The following is a 20,088-nucleotide window of genomic DNA, read 5'->3' as shown; positions in this document are numbered from 1 at the left end:
ACAAGTCTCACCAACTTTTACAGATGTACCATAGAAAGTATTCTTTCTGGTTGTATCACAGCTTGGTATGGCTCCTGCTCTGCCCAAGACCGCAAGGAACTACAATAAGTCGTGAATGTAGCCCAATCCATCACGCAAACCAGCTTCCCATCCATTGACTCTGTCCACACTTCCCGCTGCCTCAGCAAAGCAACCAGCATAATTAAGGACCCCACGCACCCCAGACATTCTCTCTTTCACCTTCTTCCTTCGAGAAAAAGATATAAAAGTCTGAGGTCACGTACCAACCGACTCAAGAACAGCTTCTTCCCTGCTGCTGTCAGACTTTTGAATGGACTTACCTTGCATTAAGTTGATCTTTCTCTACACTCTAGCTATGACTGTGACACTACATTCTGCACTCTCTCGTTTCCTTCTCTATGAATGGAATGTTTTGCCTGTATAGCGCACAAGAAACAATACTTTTCACTGTATATTGATATACGTGACAATAATAAATCAAATCAAATCAAAACCCCCAACCCCAACTTCAATCTTCTGAAAGGCCAGAGTGACATTGGCAATGACCCCAGGCTTGACTTCCCCTGCCCCAGACTCCAGCATCATTTTAAATTAAAATATGGCTCCACTGCCTCATCATTCAGACTCTGGGGTATGAATCCAATGGCCATTTCCACACCATCCGGGAGTGTGACCTCCCAAATTTCTATGATCTCCGCAAGGGCGTTTCGTTGCCCTGACCAAAGAAGCGTATACCAAAGAGCAACAACACAGACTTTAATCCAATGGAATGTCCCATAGGGACAACAAAGTCTGACTTTGAGCCACAAAAGGTGATATTAGATCCAATGACCAAGCTTGCAAAGAGGTGCAGGAAGAGAACCAATTTGAGAACAAGAGGCCAAGATAACTGAAGGCATGGCCTGTGGTGTGATCCTACTCAGGCATTTTCCAGAGGCCTGAATTGAGGGGGCACATGTTTAATCCACCTAACCAACACATCTTTACACACTAAGTGGCAACTTACCCTGGCCTGTCTACCTAACCTACACATCTTTGGAGCGTGGGAGGAAACCGGAGCACCTGGAGGAAACCCATGCAGACACTGGGAGAATGTGCAAACTCCACTCAGTCAGTGACCCAAGGCCAGAATTGAACCCGGGTCCCTGGCACTGTGAGGCAGCAGTGCTAACCACTGTGCCACCGAGCTGGTCAGCAAGAGGTCAGATGGCTAGTGCTACCTCCAATTGAAAGAAAGATTTGCATTTATTTAGCACCTTCATGACTTTGGGAAGTTCCAAAGTATTTTGTAGTTGATAATGACAACTAACTTCCAAAGTTAATGTTGTAACACAACTGCCAATGTGTGTGCAGCAAGATCCCAGAAGCAGCAACAAGATGAATTTCCAAATAATGGGTTAGAAGTGTTGGCTGAGGGAAACATATTGACCAGAGGACAGTGGGGAGAGCTGCCCTGCCTCTTCTCTGAATAGAAAGGGAGGCACTGGCCAGTGACTTACAGAGAGACATGGAACACACTCAAACCAACTTTCAAAATTCTCCAGCCAGAATTCTCCAGTCCTGCTGCAGGGATTGGAGATTTGGCTGAGTGCCAAATTCTCCGTTCTCACTGGTAGTAGGGTGTATGAGAGCGGAGAATTCCGGCCTCCTTACGCTAAAGTGAGGATTGCAGGATGTAGAGAAATGAATCTTACAATAGGAGAGAAAATCTATTTTGAACAGTTGTGTTTCAGGTCACGTGAGAATCTCTGACCTTGGCCTTGCAGTCGAATTGGCTGATGATCAGACGTAGATCAAAGGCTATGCAGGAACCCCAGGTACAGATTATAATTCCTCTACAGTGGGAATGAGGGGGAGCATGGGCAGGGGAGAGGGGAGGTGGAGGGAGGGAGAGAAGGAGGAGGGGGTTGGGTGTCCATGTTTCCGGAGTTTTCTGTTCAGTTTCTGGGTTTCGGCAGTTGGAGTGGTGGATTCCCATTAGTTAATGATCCGTTGTGTTTAACTTCTAGGTTTTATGGCGTTATGCTTATAAAGGCTTGGAATATGATTATTCTGTTGACTATTTCACGTTGTATGAGATGATCGCAGCCAAGGGTCCATTCCGATATCGGGGGGAACATGTAAGAATATTTTAAGATATTCTTTAGTCAACCCCATTGCACGCACACAGCTCCCGTTACGCACACAACCCCCTCTCCTGTCACCCTTGACTCTCTTGTTGCACACGAAATACCGGAAGTCCTGGTTTCCAAAAGCAGCATGGCCTTTACTACTGGTGATTTCCAGAACTTTGTGCTCTCTAATGGCATTCAACACGTCCCAACAGCACCTGTTGTCAAATGGACTTGCAGAAAGGGTGGTTCAAACCTTCAAAAATGGCAAGGAGAAACAACTGGCGGTATCCATGGAGACTAAACTGGCACAATGTTTGAGCAATTACAGGACCACACTGCACACCACAACAGGTGTTGCCCCAGCAGAGCTGTGAATGGGACAATGCCTTCATTCCAGACTGAGCCTGCTATTCCCAAACTCGGCGCGAATGGTGGAATCCCAACAAGAAAACCAAAAAAGAAATTACGATTCTGCAAGGACAGAAAGAACTTTTGCAACGGGTGACCTGGTTCACGTGATAAACTTCAGGGATGATCCCAGTTGGATCCGAGATCATTATGGAGAAAACGGGACCAGTGTCTTACAAAATAAAAGTCCAGGGTAAAACCTTAAAGAAACACTGGGACCATCCCAGAGCAAGGGAGCCCATGCCTGAGCAAGCCTCACTACTGGCCATGAAGATGGTCACTGACCTCAGCTTGAAATTGACTCCGCATTGGCCCCTCTGGATAGTGAAGGTATGGATTCAGAGATGGAGGCTGAAGAAGCAGGCTTCTGGGCTGAAATGGAATTGGAGGAGAAACCTGCATCGGTAATCCTGCGACGCCCCCTCCAGAAATGAAGGTTCCATGTTCGATTTATGCTGCCTGACTCAGCCCTGATGGACCTTAGACTGACTGCTAAGCGATGGAAAGGATGTTTTTGTAGTGGGGGTTTCTGAGACATACGCAGATCTAAGGGTGGAGGGATGTTATGTTGGCCACGAATGGCACAGGGGAATCATCAGTAGATCTCTCCGTGGGCTTTGTGGTGTACGAGCTTCCTTATTAACTCCGCTCACTCACCCAATGAGATGCGGTCAGAGGGGCTTTTAAACCTGCTGCACAATCTAGACTAGCACTGTAGGTCCCGAGATGCAGATTCTCTAGGTGTGAGCCACAGTTGTGCAGAATCACAGATTCTGCATAATCTCACTAGCTGTTCTGTCTGGAGACAATACACATCTCTTTAACCTGTGTTTAATGCTCCAGTGTCATTGTCTGTGCCTTTAAGACCTGGCTGGCTTTAGGGATTCGCATTCTAATCAGTATTCTGTAACTTGATTTTGTGTCTCTGTGCACTGTTTGAGAGCACATTTCCACTCCATCTGACGAAGGAGCAGCGCTCCGAAAGCTTATGGTATTTGCTACCAAATAAACCTGTTGGACTTTAACCTGGTGTTGTGAGACTTCTTACTGTGTTCACCCCAGTCCAACGCCGGCATCTCCACATCATGACCCTCCTGCTCGCCAGCCTTCCAGACCCCCCCCGATCACTGGCCTAACAGACCTCTCTGGGCCGGCCCCGACCACACCCTCCCCGACCCTGATGACCAGGTCTAATTGTCCTCCACCCTCCTTGTCCCAATGCTCCAAGTGAAGAGTGTCAGTGGGTTCCCCCCACCGAATGCCCCTCCAGTATGCTCTACACCTGTGCCCAGTGGGTAGTGCCAGTTTTCCCCATGGCACTGCCCAAGGGATGCCCCCCTTGCCTCCAACCTCCTGGGTGGGGGGGGGGGGGGGGGGGGGCTCAATCCCAACCAGCAGGGTGAGGACACCCCACTTAAACCCCACTTCTCCCCCGACACATACACTGAACACTCGCCTCTCAACTCCTTCACTGCTTCTTCATAGAATACTTTATAGAATCCCTACAGTACTGAAGGAGGCCATTCAGCCCATCTGGTCTGTACAGACCACAATCTCACCCAGGCCCTATTCCCGTAACCCTCATTTACCCTGCTAACCCCCCTGACACTAGGGTGAATTTAGCATGGCCGATCAACCTAACCCGCACATCTTTCGACTGTGGGAGGAAACCGGAGCACCCGGAGGAAACCCACGCAGACACGGGGAGAACGTGCAAACTCCACGCAGACAGTGTCCCGAGGCTGGAATTGAACCTGGGACCCTAGCACTGTGAGGCAGCAGTGCTAACCACTATGCCGCCCCTTCTATGTCACTAGATCACTGTAGCTAGAGCAACAGTATAGCTTTTCTACATTTTTCTCTTTTTTTCAGAATCCCTATAATTTCAACGCTTTAAGGCTGGTGTCTCCCAGCCACAGACACTGGAGAGGATGCAAAAAAAGGATCTACAAGTGTGATACAAGAGTTGTGAGGTCATCTGCACCAGGAAAGGATGGACAGTCTGGGTTTCTTTGGTGTCAGAAACAGAGAGTGAGGGGTGACCTAACAGCTGTCTTTAAAATTAAGAGAAGTTTTGATGGAGTAAACACAGAGGAGTGTTTTCACTTGTGTGGAAGAGCAAAACTAGAGGTTATAAGAAACTCGCCAGGAGATAGAATAGGAAATTCAGAACAAATTCTATTACCCAAAGAGTGGTGAGAGATCGATATTGCTACCACAGGGAGTGGTTCAGGAGAATAGTATATTCAAAGGGGAAGTTAGGGAAGCTAATGAGGGAGAAGGGAATAGAGGATCACGCTGATGAGTGAGAGGAGGGTTGGGTGAACCATAAATGCCAGAATGGACTGGATGGGGCAAATGGCCTGTTTCTGTGCTGTATGTTCGATGTACTGTATATAATATATATAGTATATAATGAGTATAGAGGGATATGGGCCAAGTTTAGTAAAAACTGGGCAGCATGGACAAGTTGGCTGAAGGGCCTGTTTCCATGCTGTAAATCTCTATGACATAAGAACATAAGAACATAAGAAATAGGAGCAGGAGTAGGCCATCTAGCCCCTCGAGCCTGCCCCGCCATTCAATAAGATCATGGCTGATCTGACGTGGATCAGTACCACTTACCCGCCTGATCCCCATAACCCTTAATTCCCTTACCGATCAGGAATCCATCCATCCGCGCTTTAAACATATTCAGCGAGGTAGCCTCCACCACCTCAGTGGGCAGAGAATTCCAGAGATTCACCACCCTCTGGGAGAAGAAGTTCCTCCTCAACTCTGTCTTAAACCGACCCCCCTTTATTTTGAGGCTGTGTCCTCTAGTTTTAACTTCCTTACTAAGTGGAAAGAATCTCTCCGCCTCCACCCTATCCAGCCCCCGCATTATCTTATAAGTCTCCATAAGATCCCCCCTCATCCTTCTAAACTCCAACGAGTACAAACCCAATCTCCTCAGCCTCTCCTCATAATCCAAACCCCTCATCTCCGGTATCAACCTGGTGAACCTTCTCTGCACTCCCTCCAATGCCAATATATCCTTCCTCATATAAGGGGACCAATACTGCACACAGTATTCCAGCTGCGGCCTCACCAATGCCCTGTACAGGTGCATCAAGACATCCCTGCTTTTATATTCTATCCCCTTCGCAATATAGGCCAACATCCCATTTGCCTTCTTGATCACCTGTTGTACCTGCAGACAGGGCTTTTGCGTCTCATGCACAAGGACCCCCAGGTCCCTTTGCACGGTAGCATGTTTTAATTTGTTTCCATTGAGATAGTAATCCCATTTGTTATTATTTCCTCCAAAGTGTATAACCTCGCATTTCTCAACGTTATACTCCATTTGCCATATCCTCGCCCACTCACTCAGCCTGTCCAAATCTCTCTGCAGATCTTCTCCGTCCTCCACACGATTCACTTTTCCACTTATCTTTGTGTCGTCTGCAAACTTCGTTACCCTACACTCCGTCCCCTCCTCCAGATCATCTATATAAATGGTAAATAGTTGCGGCCCGAGTACCGATCCCTGCGGCACGCCACTAGTTACCTTCCTCCAACCGGAAAAACACCCATTTATTCCGACTCTTTGCTTCCTGTCGGATAGCCAGTCCCCAATCCACTTTAACACACTACCCCCAACTCCGTGTGCCCTAATCTTCTTCAGTAGCCTTTTATGGGGCATCTTATCAAACGCCTTTTGGAAATCCAAAAACACCGCATCCACCGGTTCTCCTCCATCAACCGCCCTAGTCACATCTTCATAAAAATCCAACATGTTCGTCAAGCACGACTTTCCCCTCATGAATCCATGCTGCGTCTGATTGATCGAACCATTTCTATCCAGATGCCCTGCTATCTCCTCTTTAATAATGGATTCCAGCATTTTCCCTACTACAGACGTTAAGCTGACCGGCCTATAGTTACCCGCCTTTTGTCTCCTTCCTTTTTTAAACAGCGGCGTAACATTAGCCGTTTTCCAATCAACCGGCACTACCCCAGAATGCAACGAGTTTTGATAAATAATCACTAACGCATCCACTATTACCTCTGACATTTCTTTCAATACCCTGGGATGCATTCCATCCGGACCCGGGGACTTATCCACCTTCAGTCCCATTAGTCTACCCAGCACTGTCTCTCTGGTAACATTAATTGTATTAAGTATTTCTCCTGCTGCCAACCCTCTATCGTTAATATTTGGCAAACTATTTGTGTCCTCCACCGTGAAGACCGACACAAAAAACTTATTTAAAGACTCAGCCATATCCTCATTTCCCACTATTAACTCCCCCCTCTCGTCCTCCAAGGGTCCAACATTCACTCTAGCCACTCTATTCCTTTTTATATATTTATAAAAACTTTTACTATCATTTTTTATATTAATTGCTAGCCTAGCTTCATAGTCTATCCTTCCTTTCTTTATCGCTTTCTTAGTCTCTCTTTGTTGTTTCTTAAATTTTTCCCAATCACTTGTTTCTCCACTATTTTTGGCCACTCTGTACGCAGCTGTTTTTATTTTAATACTCTCCTTTATTTCCTTCGTTATCCACGGCTGGTTCTCCCTTTTCTTACAATCCTTGTTTTTTGCTGGAATATATTTTTGCTGAGAACTGAAAAGGATCTCCTTAAAAATCCTCCACTGTTCCTCAGCTATCCTACCTGCCAGCCTGCTCTCCCAGTCTACCTTAGCCAATTCATCCCTCATCCTATCATATTTCCCTCTGTTCAAACAGAGGACACTGGTTTGGGACCAAACTTTCTCCTCTTCCATCTGAATCAGAAATTCGACCATATTGTGGTCACTAGACCCAAGAGGGTCCTTCACAATAAGATCCTTAATTCTACCTACCTCGTTACACAATACCAGATCCAAAATAGCTCGTTCCCTCGTCGGTTCCGTAACATGCTGTTCAAGGAAACTATCCCGACAGCATTCTAAGAACTCTTCCTCCATTCCACCCTTACCGACTTGAGTCTGCCAGTCAATGTGCATGTTGAAGTCCCCCATGATTATTGCCGTTCCGTTTTTACACGCATCCCTTATCTGCTTGTTTATAGCCCTCCCTACCTCAACATTATTATTTGGGGGCCTATATACCACACCTACTAGTGTCTTTCTCCCTCTACTATTCCTCATCTCTCCCCATAATGATTCCACGTTTTGTTCCTCAGAGCCTATGTCATCCCTCAGTACTACCCTGATATTATCTCTTATTAATAGCGCGACCCCACCACCTTTTCCTTCCTGTCTATTCTTCCTAAACGCCTGATACCCCTGGATATTCATCTCCCAGTCCTGGTCACCTTTCAGCCACGTTTCTGTAATGGCCACTAGATCGTACCCACTCGTGCTGATTTGCACCATCAACTCATTTACCTTGTTCCGAATGCTTCGTGCATTCAGGCAAAGTGTCCTTATTCCAGCTTTTATCTGGACCCACTTTGATGAGTCGCGAACACCCTCTCCCTCTACTCCCTTATCTAAATTACCGCCTTCATTCACTTGCACCCTCTCCTCTACCATTAATTTTGTAATTCCCCTTACCCCTGCATCCTCCCCCCCATCAATTAGTTCCTTGATCCTAGTCAGCTCTTCTAGCTCCCCTCCCCCCAACCTATCTAGTTTAAATTCTCCCCAGTAACCTTAGCCAACCTACCGGCCAGGATATTGGTCCCCGTGTGATTCAAGTTCCACCCGTTTTTTGTATACAGATCACCCCTGCCCCTAAAGAGGTCCCAATGGTCCAGGAACCTGAATCCCTGCCCCCTGCACCAGTCCCTCAGCCACACATTCATCTTCCACCTCACTCCATTCCTGCCCTCACCTTCCCGTGGCACAGGCAGTAATCCTGAGATTATTACCTTTGCTTTCCTCTTTTTCAGCTGTCTCCCTAATTCCCTGTACTCCCTTTTCATGACCCCTTCTCCCTTCCTACCCACATCAGCGGTACCAATATGTACCGCTACCTCAGGCTCCTCTCCCTCCCACCTCAGGATTTCCGGGACGCGACTAGCGACATCCTGGATCCCGGCCCCAGGGAGGCAGACCACCATGCGAGAATCCCGCCTACCTCCGCAGAAACGCCTGTCTGTCCCCTTCACCATCGAGTCCCCGATTAATACCGCCTTCCTCCTCTTTTCCTTAGCCCTGAGTTACAGGGCTGGACTCCACTGCGGAGACACGGCCACTGCTGCTTCCCCCAGGCGGGCTGTCCCCCCCAGCAGTACTCAAGCAGGAGTACTTGTTGTGCAGGGGCAAATCCACTGGGGTGCTCTCAACCACCCTAGCCTTACCCTTCCTGGCCATCACCCACTTGGCCTCCTCCCGTTGCCCTGGTGTGACCACCTGATGATAGCTCTTGTCTATCACCTCCTCATTCTCCCTCATCAGCCTAAGATCCTCGAGCTGCAGTTCCAGCTCCCTAACACGGTCCCTCAGGAACCGCAGCTCGACACACCCCTCACAGATGTGGATGTCCGGGAGGCCAGATGCCTCCAGGACCTCCCACATCCTACACTGGGAACAACACACTGGTTTCACACTCATACTGGACACTTTATGTCAAGTAAGACAGTGAAAAGTTAATAAGAGTGTAAGGAAACAAAAACTCACCCCTGCTCGTCCAAGCCCTGTGAGCCAAAGCCCTGACAGCTCACTCAACTTCCCACTCACTCTGCTGCCCGCTACTATGCTGCCCGCTGTATACTTTGGTGCGCTTTTAAACCCTCCAAAAACTTCCCCAGGCCTCTCCTGGCCCGACTTCCGGTTTTGAAAAAAACCTCCGATTTTAAACCCAAAATTAACTGAAAAAATAAATAATTAATTAACGTCAGAAAACCCACTCTCTTACCCTCAGCCTGCTCCTGGGAACATCTTGCCTGGCATTTTTTTTTACTCTGGGGCAAAACAGTAATAAACTTTCTGACCCAACAGAATTATGACCATGTATTTAAGAAGTGTGTTGTAAAATACTAATGCATTTCAAAAGCGTAGTACATAAGACCATAAGAGCAGAATTAGGCCACTCGGCCCATTGAGTCTGCCCCGCCATTCAATCATGGCTGATATTTTTCTCATCCCCATTCTCCTGCCTTTTCCCCATAACCCTCGATCCCCTTATTAATCAAGAACCTATCTACCTCGGTCTTAAAGACACTCAACGGCCTGGCCTCCACAGCCTTCTGCAGCAAAGAGTTCCACAGATTCACCACTCTCTGGCTGAAGAAATCCTCCTCATCTCTGTTTTAAAGGATCATCCCTTTAGCCTGAGGTTGTGCCCTCTGGTTCTAGTTTTTCCTACTAGTCGAAACATCCTCTCCACATCCACTCTATCTAGGCCTCGCAATAACCTGTAAGTTTCAATAAGATTCCACCTCATCCTTCTAAACTCCAACGAGTACAGACCCAGAGTCCTCAACCGTTCCACATACGACAAGCTCTTCATTCCACGGATCATTCTTGTGAACCTCCTCTGGATCCTTTCCAAGGCCAGCACATCCTTCCATAGATATGGGATCCAAAACTCCTCACAGCACTCCAAATAGCGTCTGACCACAGCCTTATGCAGCTTCAGAAGTACATCCCTGCTCTTGTATTCTAGCCTCTCGACATGAATGCTAACATTGCATTTGCCTTCCTAACTGCCGACTGAACCTGCACATTACCCTTAAGAGAATCTTGACCAACGACTCCCAAGTCCCTTTGTGTTTCTGATTTCCTAAGCATTTTCCCATTTAGACAATAGTCTGTGCCTCCATTCTTCCTTCCAAAGTGCATAGACTCACACTTTTCCACATTGTATTCCATCTGTCACTTCTTTGTCCACTCTCCTAACCTGTCCAAGTCCTTCTGCAACCCCCCTGCTTCCTCAATACTACCTGTCCCTCTACATATCTTTGTATCATCTGCAAACTTAGCAACAGTGCCTTCAGTTCCTTCCTCCAAATCGTTAACGTATATTGTGAAAAGTTGTGGTCCAAGCACTGACCCGAGGCACACAACTAGTCACTGGCTGCCATCATGAGAAAGACTCCTTTATCCCCACGCTCTGCCTTCTGCCAGTCAACCAATCCTCCATCCATGCCAGGATCTTACCCTTAACACCATGGGCACTTAACTTATTTAACAGTCTTCTATGCGGCATCTTGTCAAAGGCCTTCTGGAAATCTAAATAAATCATGTCCACTGGCTCTCCTTTATCTAACTTCCTTGTTACCTCCTCAAAGGACTTTAACAGATTTGTCAGACATGACCTTCCCTTGACAAAGGGGATCCTTTGATCCCAGGATCAAACAGCATTGTAGGAGGCCATTCACCCCATCATGTGTACACAGACTCTTTGAAAATGGGTGACAAAAGCTACAAGTGCATTGACTGAATTTTATGAGCTAATAATGTCTTTCTTTCATACTATCCTGACAGTGCAGAAGGAGGCCATTTGGCCCATCGGGTCTGCGCTGACCGCAATCCCATCCAGGCCCTATCCCCATAACCCCATGTATTTACCCTAGCTAATCCCCCTGACACTAAGGAGGAATTTAACAAGGCCAATCCACCTTTGGATTGTGGGAGGAAACCAGAGCACCCAGAGGAAATCCATGCACACACGGGGAGGATGTGCAAACTCCACACAGTATGTGCAACACTAATCAAGCTTGATGGTTTTCACTTTCTGCTCTTGATGAAGAGGTGACCTAACAGAGGTTACTACAATTATGAAGGGTTTAATGGAGAGATGCAGAAAGGACGTCTTCACTTGTGGAAGAGACCAAAACTAGGGCCATAAATATAAGAGAGACACTAATAAATCCAATAAGGAGTTCAGGGGTCACTTCTTTACCCATCAGTCGCTACCACATGGAATATTTGAGGTGAATTGCATAAATACATCTAAGTGGAAGACAGATAAACGCATATGGGAAAAGAGAACAGAAGGCTATGTTGATAGTGTGAGATGAAGCAAGGTGAGAAAAGCTTCAGGTGGAGAATAAATACTGACATTTCTTAATTTTTCCAGTTATGACAAAGGGCCTTTAACTGGAAACATTGATCCTCTTTTCACAGGTGCTGCCAGACCTGCTGTATTTCCAGTGTTTTCTGTTTATTTCAGGTTTTCAGGATTTGAGCAGTTTTTTTTTACTCATTCATGGGACATTGGCATCGCTGGCTGGCCAGTATTTATTGGAGGAGCCTGAGACTCCGAAAGTTAGTGCTGCCAAATAAACCTGTTGGACTTTAACCTGGTGTTGTGAGACTTCTTAGTATTTATTGCCCATCCTCAGTTGCCTGAAGGCAGTCGACAGTCAACCACATTGCTGTGGCTCTGGAGTCACATGTAGGCCAGATCAGGTAAGGATGGCAGATTTCCTTCCCTAAAGGGCATTAGTGAATCAGATGGATTTTTCCGACAATCGACAAAGGTTTGATGGTCATCAGTAGATTATTAATTCCAGATTTTTTTATTGAATTCAAATTTCACTATCTGCTGTGGCAGGATTTGAACCTGGGTCCCCAGCTGAGATTAATAGTCTAGGAATAATATCACTAGGCCATCAACTTCCCTATTGTGTTCTTATAACCTGTTTTAGGAGTTCGTTGTAGGATAAATATTGGCCAGGATACAATGTGGTGTCAATGCAGTAACAAAGCACACTGATGAATTTTGCCTTTGTCAATCCAAGTTTGAGCAGCATTCAGAGCTGGATTCCCAAAATATTCTGTGAACTGCAGTGAGGAATGCTGTCTGAATATGGATCATGAGTGCTTGAATATTCTACAGCTACTGAAAGAATTTATCTTCCTTCCCTAGTTTTCTCCATTTGCAATTAATTTCTGGTATTCAGATCCCAAATGTTATCAGGCAACACACCAATAACATAAGGATGTAAGAAATAGGAAGGGTAGTCTATATATCCTCTTGAACCTGCTCTGCCATTCATCAAAATTGTGGCTAAACTTTTGGGTCAACCCACTTTTCCATCCCATCTCTATATCCTTCGATTCCCTTCAAATCAAAAAATCTCTTGAATCTGTTCATTGACTTGAGCATCCACAGCTCTCTGGGTAGAGAAGTCCTACCATTCACAACCCTCTGAATGAAGAAATCTCTCATGAGTTCTGAATGGCTGACCTCTTATCCCAAGACCTGCCCCTAGTTTTTTTTTCCCATTCGTACGTGGGCATTGCTGGCAAAGCCAGCATTTATTGCTCATCCTTAATTGCCCTTGAGAATGTAGTGGTGAACTGCTTTCTTGAGCCAATGGTGGTGTAGATGCACCCATAGGGCTGTTAGGAAAGGAGTTCCAGGATATTGACCCAGTGACAGTGAAAGAATGGCAATATCATTCCAGGTCAGGGTGGTGTATCACTTGGAGGGAGTTCTAAGCTCTCCAGCTTCTGTTCTATTAATCCCACTAAGAATTTTATACATCTTACATTCTTCTAAATTCCAGGGAATATAGACCTATTCTATCTCCCCTTATGGTACATTCCTCTCAATTCAAGAATCAATCTAGTGAACCTCTATTGGTGCCGCTCTAACGCAAGCATATTCATTCTTAAAAATGGAGGCCAAAGCTGTAGACAGTTCTCCAGGTGTGCTCTCACCAAAGCCATTTACAATTACAGCAATATTTCCCCACTCTTACTCTAACCACCTGGTAATAAAGGCTAAAGATCCTATCTGCTTTCACAATTCCTCTCAATATCCACCCCCCCTCCCCACAGGATGTGATAGTCACTGGCTAAGGGATAATTGGCCTTGAGAAGGTGGTGGTGAACCACCTTCTTGAAATGCTGCAGTTCATCTGGTGTGAGTACCCACACTACCTAGGAAGACCTACTTAAGAAGGAAGTTTCAGGTATTTGACCAAGTGACAGTGAAGAAACTGCGATATAATTCCAAGTCAGAGTGACATTCAACTTGAAGGGGAATCTGCAAATGATGGTGTTTCCATACATCGGCTGCCCCTGTCCTTCTGGTGGTAGAGGTCAGGAGTTTGGAAGGTGTTGTTGAAGGAGACTTGGTGAGGTACTGCTGTGTATCTTGTCGATGTTAGACACTGCTGCCACTGTGCACCAGTGGTAGAGTGAGTGAATGTTAAAAGATGGTGGATGGTGTGCTAATCAAGTGGGCTGCTTTGCCTTGGATGGCGTCAAGGTTCTTGAGTGATACTGGAGCTGCACTCATCCAGGCATTTGGAGAGTATTCCATCACACTCCTGATTTGTGCCTTGTCGACAGATTTTGGAGGGTCAGTTTGGAGAGATTCTCTCTTGATGGAGATGGTCATTGACATGCAATTGTGTGGCACATATGTTACTTGCCACTTATCAGTGCAAGCCGGAGGTTGTCCAGATCTTGCTGCATACAGACAGGGACTGCCTCACTATCAGATGAGTATCTGGTGAATGGAACGGAACACTGTGCAGTCATCAGCAAATACCCTCCTTGCGACAGAGGGAAGGTCATTGATAAATAATATTTACTAGACTCTTACTTTTAAAAAGGTTCTACTTTTCCAGTCTATGAAGCTTGATAATTTTCCATATTTTATTCCGTCACTCACTTGCCCAGTCTTTACAACTCCTGTGTCCTCCTTACAGCTTGCTTTCCCCATCAGCAAACCTGGATATATCACTTATTTTACACTTCATCCAAGTCATTCACCAGAGGCTGCAGTACCAGACCATTGGTACTCTACTTGTTAAAGTCTGCCATTCCAAAAATGACTCATTTATTTGTATTTTCTTGTGTTAATGCTAATATATTCCTCCCATTTCACAAGCTGTAATCATTTATGATGAGCACTAGTCATCTAATCACCAAATACACAGCTTTCTGATCACTATGCATTTCAGATTTTTCACAATTCACCCAATTACATAATGTATGCAGCATAGGTGTAAACTTCAACCCCACTGCTCTAAATCTTAATCTGCTAATTCAGCAGAAGCTGTTTGGCCTGTTTAGCAGGTAGAAATACCTTCTCAGCCTTTTGGCTAAGCTCAAATGTCAGATCAAACCCAAGATGAGGTGCAATGCCTTATGTTGTTGGCTTGGATCTTGTTTTGTCTCTCTTGTGGGGACCTTGAATTGGATTCAATTGGAATTTGAATTTGGTTTTTGCAGCAAGCAAGGAATGGACTTGGGTTTGCCCGGTCCACTCTGAGAATTGGCTTTGTAACTTTAAGGACGGAGTAAAAAAAATACAAGTTATGAAATGTTTTTGGTAATAAAGTGATTGCTACATCAAGGGGAGCTGACATGACTAAAATGAAGAGGTCTCCCATTTAAAACCGAAATGAGGAGAATTTTTTATTTCAGAGGGTCATTAGTCTGTCGAATTCACTTCCCCAGAAAACTTTGGAGGTAGGGTCCTTGAATATTTTTAAGGCTGAGTTAGATAAGAACATACAAATTAGGAGCAGGAGTAGACCCTTCGAGCTTGGCCCTTCGAGCTTGCTCCAGCTTTCAATAAAATCATGGCTGATTCTTTACTCAGTAAGAAGTCTTACAACACCAGGTTAAAACCTGTTGGACTTTAACCTGGTGTTGTTAGACTTCTTACTGTGTTTACCCCAGTCCAATGCCGGCATCTCCACATCGATTCTTTACTGACAGGGGAGTCAAAGGATACAGGGAGTAGACAGGAAAGTAGAGGCAATATTCAGATCAGCCATAATCTCATCAAATAGTGGAACTGGCTCCGAGGGCTGAATGCCTACTTTTGCTCCTAATTCGTATGCTTGTATATAAATTCAGAGCATTAAAAATATTGCTCACTGCCATTTCCTGACTAAGGGAGAAAGTTAGCCGAGACAGTGAACCATGAATTGTATTGTAAACAAGAAAGAAAGGCAACAAGCTTCAAAATAGTTTGAAATGTTCAATTTGTCTGTACAAAATGAACTGTTTTAATTCAACACTTTAAAAACAATTATTGAGATCAAGGAGTCCCTGAGATAAAAATTAGTCAGGACACTGTGGAGAGCTCCTCTGATCTTTGAATTGAATGGATTGTTTTTACGTCTGGCTGAGAGACAGACAGGGCCTCAATTTAACATTTAATAATGATAGGGAGGATGGGGTTTGAAAAAAAAAAGGCACAGCAAGATGCAACAATCAATGATGAATATAAGTTGAAGTTCTCCTTCAATGTCAGCTGTGGCTCAGTCCTAGCACTCTCATCTCCAAGTGAGAAGGTTGTGGGTTCAAGTCCCATTTCAGAGACTTCAACAGAAGGAAGTTCTAGGCTAACAGGTACCAACACCAGGTTAAAGTCCAACAGGTTTATTTGGAATCATGAGCTTTCGGAGACTTCTTACTGTGCCCACCCCAATCCAACATCTCCACATAACAAGTACCAAAGGAGTGTTGCATAGTTGGAGGCCACAGAAGACAGAGGGTGGTAGTGGAAGGGTCTTTTTCTGGCTGGATGCCTGTGACTAGTGGTGTTCCGCAGGGCTCTGTATTGGGACCTCTGTTGTTTGTGATTTATATAAACGATCTGGAAGAAGGTGTAACTGGGGTGATCAGTAAGTTTGCGGACGACACGAAAATGGCTGGACTTGCAGATAGTGAGGAACATTGTCAGAGGCTACAGAAGGATATAGGTAGGCTGGAAATTTGGGCAAAGAAATGGCAGATGGAGTTCAATCCAGATGAATGCGAAGTGATGCATTTTGGTAAGGGGGAGCTATACGATAAATGGCAGAACCATAAAGGGTGTAGATACGCAGAGGGACCTGGGTGTGCAAGTCCACAGATCCTTGAAGGTGACATCACAGGTGGAGAAGGTAGTGAATAAGGCATATGGCATGCTTGCCTTTATAGGATGGGGCATAGAGTATAAAAGTTGGGGTCTGATGTTGCAGTTGTATAGAACGTTGGTTCGGCCGCATTTGGAATACTGTGCCCAGTTCTGGTCGCCACACTACCAGAAGGACGTGGAGGCTTTAGAGAGAGTGCAGAGGAGGTTTACCAGGATGTTGCCTGGTATCGAAGGGCTTAGTTATGAGGAGAGATTGGGTAAACTGGGGTTATTCTCACTGGAAAGACGGAGGATGAGGGGTGACCTAATAGAGGTGTATAAAATTATGAAAGGCATAGATAGGGTGAACGGTGGGAAGCTTTTTCCCAGGTCGGTGGTGATGTTCACGAGGGGTCATAGGTTCAAGGTGAAGTGGGGGGGGGGGGAAGGTTTAACACGGATATCAGAAGGACGTATTTTACACAGAGGGTGGTGGGAGCCTGGAATGCGCTGCCGGGCAAGGTGGTGGAGGCGGACACACTGGGAACGTTTAAGGCTTATCTAGATAGCCACATGAACGGAGTGGGAATGGAGGGATACAAAAGAATGGTCTAGTTTGGACCAGGGAGCGGTGCGGGCTTGGAGGGCCGAAGGGCCTGTTCCTGTGCTGTATTGTTCTTTGTTCTTATGAGATGCTAGAAGACGCCTGCTCTCTTAGGTGTGTGCAAGGGATCACAAGACATTAATCGAACAAGAGCAAGAGAATTCTAGGTGTTCTAGCCAATATGTATTCCTCAACCATCAGTAAAAACAAATTATTTGGTCATTAACTCATTGTAGTTTGTGGGATCTTGCAGTGTGAGAATTGGCTGCTGGTCTGTTTCCCACATTACAATAAAGGCAGCACTGACTTCAAAAGTACTGCATTGGTTGTAAAATACTTTGGCACGTCCTGACATTCTGAAAGGCACTATATATAATGCATGTTCTTGTAACCTAGGCATGAACACAAAGCAAGGGAGCAGGACTCACCTTCCATACATTCATTTACAGATTCATAGTCAGCATATGTTCTCCCTTCTGGCCTTTTGGTGGGCTGAACTAGCAAAATCGTGTGTGACTAAGGAGAGAGAAAGGAATCACGTTAGATGCTCGGTAGTTACACCCTCTTTTGCTCCACGTTCCGCCTCTTTTTAACTTCCATTTCTGAAGCAAAAAGGGATTTAAAATATTGCAAAGTATCTTAAAATTCAAACAATGGATGAGAATGTTTTTATGCAGTAGCTTACTGTGATCTAGAGTGCACTGTCTGAAAAGGTGGTGGAAAAAGATCCAGTAGTAACTTTCAATAGGGAACATAAGGAAATAGGAGCTGGAGGCCCCTTAAACCTGCACCACCATTAATTAAGATCAACTTCATCTTCTCATCCTATCCCCATAGTTCTTGATTTTCTTAATGCCCAAAACTCAAATTATCTGTTGAACATACTTCATCATTGAGCATCCACAGCCCTTTGCAATAGAAAATTCCAAAGATTCATAACACTCTAGGAATAGGATATATACTTTAACTGAGACATTTGCAAGCCTTTGGGGAAACAGCAGATGGTGGCTCTTTCAAAGAGCTGGCACAGGCCTGATGAGCTGAATGGCCACTTTCTGTGCTGTGATTTCACAACCACAGAAGGTTGATGCAAGGGTTTTCAATTTTAGTTAATTGTTGTTTATTACTGTATATGTGAAAAACAAACTTCTGTTTGCATACTTCAGATGCTTTTTCAAATTCCTCAGAATGCACTATTTTCCATTTCACAGAAGATAAGCTGACAACCCAACTTCTAAGATAGTCACTGTTACTGCATTGACAGTGCTGCAGTGGTGGTGGAGGCAAACTCCTCTTTGACAGTAGTGCCACAGTACAAATAGGATGGCACTAGTTCCACAATACAACTTTAACAGGAGTGTCAATGTAGAGAAGGGAGCACTTGCAGCATAACCAGACTTTCAAGAAGTCTGATGCTGCCTGAAACAATGCCACAATAAAGGGCAGTAGCTATTGTGAACATTCAACTGGCTTGTGCCTGACTGATTAGCCGCCCGTAAATCAACTTCTCTTCCTTTCTTCCTCCATCACGAGTTCCATGACCTGAAAGAACCTCATCAATGTTCAGTTGTTTCGTGCTGCCAGAGTTTAGAAATCTGCTCATGGCATGAACAGGGAAATTCACTGTAGAACCACACCCGCTGAATATAAAAATGCAGATTAAAACTGCCCTGTGTATTCTTTTAACAAGCTATGGGGATTTGCTTACCAGGAAAGAACTGGATCAGCAATGCAAAAGTGTCCAGTGCATATACTTTTATTCTAGAAATCCAGATGCTAAACTACCACACATTTAAACTTTGGTGAAAGCCCATTGCTACAATAATAAGCTGCATTACATCCACTTACCAATTAATAAGTAATGAAAGTTCCACTTGTACCCAACGGCACTCAGTGGTCTGCTACTTTACACCATAGTAAGAAGTCTCACAACACCAGGTTAAAGTCCAACAGGTTCATTTGGTAGCAAAAGCCACTAGCTTTCGGAGCGCTGCTCCTTCGTCAGGTAAGTGGGAGTTCTGTTCACAAATAGGGCATATAAAGACACAAACTCAATTTACAAAATAATGGTTGGAATGCGACTCTTTACAGGTAATCAAGTCTTAAAGGTACAGACAATGTGAGTGGAGAGAGCGTTAAGCACAGGTTAAAGAGATGTGTATTGTCTCCAGCCAGGACAGTTAGTGAGAATTTGCAAGCCCAGGCAAGTTGTGGGGGTTACAGATAGTGTGACATGAACCCAAGATCCCGATTGAGGCCATGCTCATGTGTGCAGAACTTGGCGACTCTGCGTTGTTGTGAAGGCCGTCTTGTAGAACGCTTACCCGAAGATCAGAGGCTGAATGTTCACTGTTGGCCTCTTGGGGTTTGTGGAAGAACTCCCGCAGCCTCATTCGCCTTATGAATTCCTCTGTGTCTGCTGCGAGACTGATGGGGTTTATTTTGGTGGGCATTCGGCCTCTGATCTTTGGGTAAGCGTTCTCCAAGACAACCTTCACGACACACGACAACGCAGAGTCGCTGAGCAGGGACTGATAGCCAAGTTCCGCACACATGAGGATGGCCTCAACCGGGATCTAGGGTTCATTTCACACTATCTGTAACCCCCACAACTTGCCTGGGCTTGCAAAATCTCACTAACTGTCCTGGCTGGAGACAATACACATCTCTTTAACCTGTGCTTAACGCTCTCTCCACTCACATTGTCTGTACCTTTAAGACTTGATTACCTGTAAAGACTCGCATTCCAACCATTATTTTGTAAATTGAGTTTGTGTCTTTATATGCCCTGTTTGTGAACAGAACTCCCACTTACCTGACGAAGGAGCAGCGCTCCGAAAGCTAGTGGCTTTTGCTACCAAATGAACCTGTTGGACTTTAACCTGGTGTTGTGAGACTTCTTACTGTGTTTACCCCAGTCCAACGCCGGCATCTCCACATCACTTTACACCATAGACATTGAAAGATTGGCAACAAATAGAAATATGTTTCTTGGGTGAGGAGTGAGGGAAAGGTTGGCAGGAAAGAAACAGAATCAGCTGAGAAGACTGTGAACCAATCTTGATCTGAAGAAATAGAGAGCGAAATAAACTGGAAGTGTAATATAAACAGAACCATTCAATGTTAACACAGCATTTCCAAAACATTATCTCCATTTTTGATGAATTATTGAGAAACAGGCAAGTTA

The 20,088-nt window shown here is 45.2% G+C and overlaps 1 protein-coding gene across 3 annotated transcripts in view; it reads right to left on the bottom strand.

Annotated features, from left to right (window-relative positions):
* LOC144507041 (enhancer of rudimentary homolog) overlaps positions 1-20,088 on the bottom strand; it is a 60,476-nt gene that overhangs the window by 34,483 nt on the left and 5,905 nt on the right. For all 3 annotated transcript variants that reach the window (XM_078233629.1, XM_078233630.1, XM_078233631.1), the window contains one exon: positions 17,330-17,417. In XM_078233629.1, coding sequence (XP_078089755.1) covers positions 17,330-17,417 — 88 coding nt within the window. The remainder of the gene's footprint in view (positions 1-17,329; positions 17,418-20,088) is intronic.

This window comes from Mustelus asterias, chromosome 18 (assembly GCF_964213995.1).
Source record: "Mustelus asterias chromosome 18, sMusAst1.hap1.1, whole genome shotgun sequence".
NCBI classification, from domain to species: Eukaryota; Metazoa; Chordata; class Chondrichthyes; order Carcharhiniformes; family Triakidae; genus Mustelus; species Mustelus asterias.
This window is presented reverse-complemented; position numbering and strand designations above follow the sequence as displayed.